Here is a 6,091-nt window from a genome sequence, read left to right on the forward strand (position 1 = left end):
TTTTTTTTTTTGATTATCAGAAATGTGTTTATACTCTTTGGAGAAGGATCTACTCAGATTCTCTGTCCACATTTAATCATTATTTTTCTATTATTATAGAGTCATCAACACTCTCTATGTTTGTATTTTTGATGTTCTGATTTATAACTTTCTTCCACTGTGTTGTTATGACTCCCATGTCCTTGCTGTCTACTCTTGTTTTCATTGGCATATAGTTGTTGTACACAGTATTGAGTTTCCTAAGGACATTACCATGTGACTACCTGATATATTCGAACATACTTCCCATATGCTCCCATCACCCCCTTTGTCCCCCATCCCTCTCCCACCAGTTCTCTCCACCCCCCTAAATAGCTTTGCTCCTACTTTCATGTCAGATATACAGTATGTGATTTTCTGTATCTGTGACAATAATTAAGTGGTCAGCAAGATGACTCTGCAGGGAGAGGCACTTGCTGGGCAAGCTTGGCAACTTGCCTTTGATTTCTGGAGCCCACATAGAGGTGGCAGGCGAGAATGGACTCCGCAGATTTATCCCTGATTCTCCACACAAATACCATGGCATGCCCACACCCATAGCCACAATCACATTTTAGCAGATTCCTCCATATTTTATAATACAAAAATATGCCATCTGTGTGTATTTATTTCTTTTCTACTTATCCTGATTGAATATCCAGTACAGTGTTGAATAGAAGTGTGTTTCATCAGACATTGAGAGAATGTCTGCTTCTGTTTCTACATTTTTAGGCATTTTTATCATGAAACGGGGTTCAGTTTTGTCAGTTCTTTCTCTGTCTGTGGAGGTGATCATATAAACATTCCCCTTGACTCTATTAGTACAACAAATTATATTAGCTAGTTTGCCTAACATTTTAACTAACCTTGAATTCCAAGAAAATCTTACTTGGTTGTCTTGTATAATCCTATTTCTATATTCCTATACAATTAGATTGTGCTTTCGAATATTTCTATGAGGATTTTTACCTTATAGTCATAAAAACACCAGTCTATAATTTCCTTAGGATTTTTTATATATAGCTTTTGGACCTGATTCACACTGTGCTTAGGGAGGGTCCTCTCTCCTTCAAATTTTTGGAAGTGTTTGTGAAGAATTGATATTAATTCTTCTTTAAGTGTTTGGCAGGCATTACCAGCATGTCCATCCGGAGCTGGGTATTTCCTTTCAACAATATTTAATCTATAATTTACTGTCATTTGATCTCTTCTTAAAGATTCCTGTAGATGATGTGTTTTTGTCTCGAGTCAGCTCTGCTTATTTGTATCTTCTTGGCAATTTTCAATCTCAGTCTCATCTCGTTTAGCAGCCTGACACACACTTGTTTCTGATATATTCCTTTGTACTCACACTTCCTCTAGAGTGGGTAGTAACAACATGTGACTCCTGCTGTGAGTGGTTTGAGTCCCCTTGCTTTAACACTATTTTAATTTCCACTAAAGTGCCATTTTGTTAACCTTTTCAAAAATGCTTTGTTTTGTTGGCTCCCTCCATTTTTCTAGCTTACACATTTCCATGAGGAGCTATTATTTCTTGCTTTTTGATTGGTTATATGGCTTTTTTTTTTTTAGTACCTTAAAAGGGAAACTCAGTCATTGACTTTAAATTTTTTTTAATATAGTTCTTTTTAACTTCAAGGTTTTTTCATCAATGCTACTTTGACTGCCTCCCATAATTTAGGCATGCTATAGCTTTCATTTTCATTTGTCTAAATTGTTATTTCCCTGTGATTTCTTTCTTGACCTATGTGCCATTTACAGATCCTGCCTGTTCTCATTTGTCACCATTTTTGAGAGTTTCCTTACTAGTTATTTTATGACATTTCTTATTAGTGATCTTTATGTGGTCTGTCATTCACTATAATGTAGTCCCACAGAACATGATTCACATCCACTCAGTGTCAGTTAAGAAGAGAAAGACAAGTTCTGTGTGTGGCTGATCTGTTGTACAGTATACAAACAAGAGTATCATTCACACAGTGATGGATTTGAATGTTTTGATGATTTATTGACTTATGACTGAAAATGTCCTGTTTTAGAGGCTGAAGAGTTGGCTCAACAATTAAGGCCACTTGTTCTTTGCAAGATTTCCACACCCGATTTCCACAGCTCACAACATCTACTAACTCCAATCCCAGGGAATCCAGCACCCTCTTCTGACCTCAGTGGGCACCAGACATGCATATGGTACACAAACATGCATGCAAGCAGAACACTCATACACACAAAATAAAAAAATAAAAAATGTTTAAAAGAAATAAATGCTTCGAAATATCATCTTTTAACATTTATATTATATATTATATAAAAGTTTTTGGCAACAGAAATTAAAATATCTAAATAAGAGGCACTTTCTGAATCACACAGAAAGAATATGATCAAAGTACATACCCAAGTACTAACTTTACAGCTCTTTCTGTCCAATTTTCTTCATAGATGATTTCTGTGCCCTCCTGAAACTCAATAGCACACAGTTCTGTTCTCTGGAATTCAGTGATGGGAATATGCTGTTTCTCTGCTGTCCAGCCTAAGAGTCAGCAGTTGCAGGAGCCAGAGAGCCCTTGGGAAACTGAATATTTCATCTTCATTTATTCATCATTAATTTTAAATAGTTCCAGCTAGAGATTCTCCAATTGATCAGTAGAGTTCTCACGTTCTGGCCAGATATCCCTTCTTAATAATGTGTGGTTAAACCATACAATGTAGTTTAAATAGAGGCATTCCTCAAGCCAATGTGAGAGTTTCAGATATGCTGGAAGTTCTGGAATGGACTGTGGAAGGAGTTTTTAGAGATATATTGTCTATGTGAGCTTTGTAAATGGAGTTACAGATGCTGTGGTCCATAGTCGTGGATGCTGGATCCTAATTCTGTGGTCCTCACAATTGAACAGCAAGCACTCTTCACCAATGAAACATTTCTCCAGATCATTCCCCTGCCCTTTCCTCATGGAAATATTTTTAGAGAAATACTGTCATAGACCTAAAACCTGAAATTCAAGGTGTCAAATATCTAGTAGAAACACAACCAATGTGGGAACCACAGCCAAAACCAGGGAGCACACAAAGTCCCTGGAATCTGCCTGTATCACAGATGACCCCCTTTCTAGTTGCTTCTCACCCAAACCCATGTCAGGGCCTGTAAGAGAGGTAGGAAGGTTCTCTTTCCTGATGTGGCAAACTAGGGAAGCAAAAGCAGAAACCTTCAAAGCCTTAGGCAGAAACAGTTGCTTTAGACAGGAGCCGTTCTGGGTTAAAAATTTGGAGATAAGTGGGTGGAGCACCCTCACAGAAGCAAGGCAGAGAGGGGATGGGATGGGGGGATTTCCATAGGGGAAACCAGGAAGAGGGATAGCATTTGGAATGTAAACACATAAAATATCCAATAAAAAAAGGAAACAGTTGCTTTATGCAGATAGTGCTGAGCAAACAGACTCAAGCCTCTGATGAGCTGACTTGTGAAAGTTCTTACAGACTTAGAATCTTCCCAAGGAGTGTTTGAAGTCAGGAGATGGAAGCTCCCATTATCTTTCTCTCTCAGTAAGGCACACCTTTCTGTTTTCCAACAAGGTTCTTCAAATATGTATTGATGAAAGCCAAATTGTTTCCAGATAAGACGGATGTAGACAAAGTATCTATGCTCTGGAATACAATGTGATATTAACAGAAAGGGAGGGTTTTGTCTGTTTTGTTTCTTTATTCTTTTCTAAGGAAATATAGGTACTTAATGATGGATCAGTATCTCTTCTTATATTAGCATGTATAGTACATAATAATGTACATTGTAATTTTTCACAAGTAATGTGGTAAATTATCCCAGAGACATTCATTTTGGCTAGTTTAATGTAATTAAAAGCTACACTCCAGAACCTTCAACGTTTAGCATCTCCTTTTCTTTGGGCTTGTGTGATTCCTACATCAGAAACAAAATAAGAAATTCAATGCTCATTCCCAAATCACCATGGGGTAGAGACGTGTCTCTTTAGATAGAACTTGAAAATCAGTACTCACCGCCCCCACTTCCCTCTACCAAGGGAACACCTGCTACAGAGAGAACAGTGGACAGACAGTCACATTAGCTTGACCCTGTGAACAAGACTGAAGTCCACAGATAAATTTAACTTCCCTGCAGGGGAATTAACGCTGCTTCGTCCATTTGTCCGCAGGTCATAGATCTGTACTGGGGAGTTGAGGAAGATGAATGGGACAGCCCTGAGCTGCAGAAGATGCGCATGAAGCTGCTGGAGGAATGCTTGAAAACTTCTGCAGGTCCATGCTTTGTTGTGGGTATAAAAACACTAATGCTTTCTATTCTGTCATGAGAATGTGAGAATATGTGCTCATTGGTGGGGCTTAGATTTGTGGGTTTTGTATTGTTGGTCTGTTTGTTTGTTTGTTTGTGTTTGTTCCAAGAGGAAGCTTTCTTAAGTATTTGTTTTAAAGAATTTTTGAGTGTCTTCTTATCCACACATGTAAAAGAAAAAAAATAACCTCTCCAGATTTTCACATGGAATGTTTAAAGTTAATGGTGAGAATTCTGAAATGTTCATGGTTGGAATGACTGGAGATGACCAGTTATCCAGCTTGCAGTCAGCAATAAGGATAGCTCCCTCTATCCTTCGTAACTAACACAGCTTCCCTCATCCAGCTGCATGAGTTACTCCATCACAGTGTCTTTTTATTCCCCCAATATTTCTTTAAATACCTTGGCACTTCTTTAAATACAATGGCTAAAAAGATTTCATAAAGTCAACCAAACAAACTAGGCAAACCCAGCAGGAAACGGTACCTCATGAGTTTGTGTCTACAGGGATTTCCAGACTGAGGCTCACTGTAAGCATCAAACATGTCAACACGGTCTTTTCAAGAAGAGCATCATATTAGCTACGTGTGCTATTCTAAAGATGGCATCCTTCTCTAAATAAGCACAGTGGCAGTTGTGTAAGGGGATCATTTCTGTAGTGGGTGAATGTGTAAAATCACTTCCACACCTTGCATAAGAAAGCCATACCTTGAATCCAAAACATTTCTACCCATGCATGGGAGCTGAAACAGAGGATGCTCTGAGGCATGTCCATCATAGTGGGAATGAGTATGGCAGCAGGAAAGCAGAAATGCCCTGGAGAAGTAGCTGGGAGCTTACACATTGAGATGATAACCACAAGGAAGAGTGAGAGCCAAATATAGAATGAATAGAGTTTTGAAACTTCAAAAAGTACACCTCTCCCAGGGGGCCCCAAGTGACATACTTCCTCCAGCAAGGCTACAACCCCTTCAAAAGAGCACACCTCCTCCAAAAAGCCTGTACTGGCTGGTTTTGTGTGTCAACTTGACACAGGCTGAAGTTATCACAGAGAAAGGAGTTTCAGTTGGGGAAGTGGCTCCATGAGATCCAGCTGAGATCCATGAGATCCATGAGGTCAAGGGAGGAGGGTTCATTATAGGTGGTACCATCCCTGGGCTGGTAGTCTTGGGTTCTATAAGAGAGAAAGCTGAGCAAACCAAGGGAAGCAAGCCAGTAGGAAACATCCCCCCATGGCCCCTGCATCAGCTTCTGCTTCCTTACCTGCTTGAGTTCTAGTCCTGACTTCCTTTAGTGATGAACAGCATGTGGAAATGTAAGCTAAATAAACCCTTTCCTCCCCAACTTGCTTCTTGGTCATGATGTTTGTGCAGGAATAGAAATCCTGACTAAGACAAAGCCACACCTCTTAATCCTTCCCAAACTGTTCCACCAACTGAGACCAAGCATATGAGCCTATGAGGATCATTCTCACTCAAACTACCACAGTATCATATTTGTTCAAGAGAGTTTTTAATATTAGTTTGTCTACCTATACTCACTCAAATACACATACTAAATCCTGCAACAGTAATTTCAGACCTGACTGGCTGGTGCAAAAGTTTGTACCAAAGACAATGAATTGAATCAAGGTCTATATGTTCCAGAGGCTATTGGTTAGTGTTGGGCATATATCAGGGTAGTATCACCTGGGTTGTCTTGATTCATACTTAGCAATGAACTAAGACAATAAATTTCTCCACCCTCTTGAAGCTTGTATCCTTAATGTGGTTA

The 6,091-nt window shown here is 39.2% G+C and overlaps 1 protein-coding gene across 2 annotated transcripts in view; it reads left to right on the forward strand.

The window, feature by feature from the left end:
* The window catches only part of Nwd2 (NACHT and WD repeat domain containing 2), a 175,363-nt gene that overhangs the window by 94,032 nt on the left and 75,240 nt on the right, over positions 1–6,091 (forward strand). The window contains exon 3 of one of the 2 annotated variants that reach the window (XM_031342373.1): positions 4,182–4,298. In XM_031342373.1, the coding sequence (XP_031198233.1) occupies positions 4,182–4,298 (117 nt within the window). Of the gene's footprint in view, positions 1–4,181; positions 4,303–6,091 lie in introns of those variants that run through there. The other variant, XM_031342374.1, reaches the window with a different exon arrangement.

Source organism: Mastomys coucha, unplaced genomic scaffold (genome assembly GCF_008632895.1).
Source record: "Mastomys coucha isolate ucsf_1 unplaced genomic scaffold, UCSF_Mcou_1 pScaffold22, whole genome shotgun sequence".
Lineage (NCBI taxonomy): Eukaryota > Metazoa > Chordata > Mammalia > Rodentia > Muridae > Mastomys > Mastomys coucha.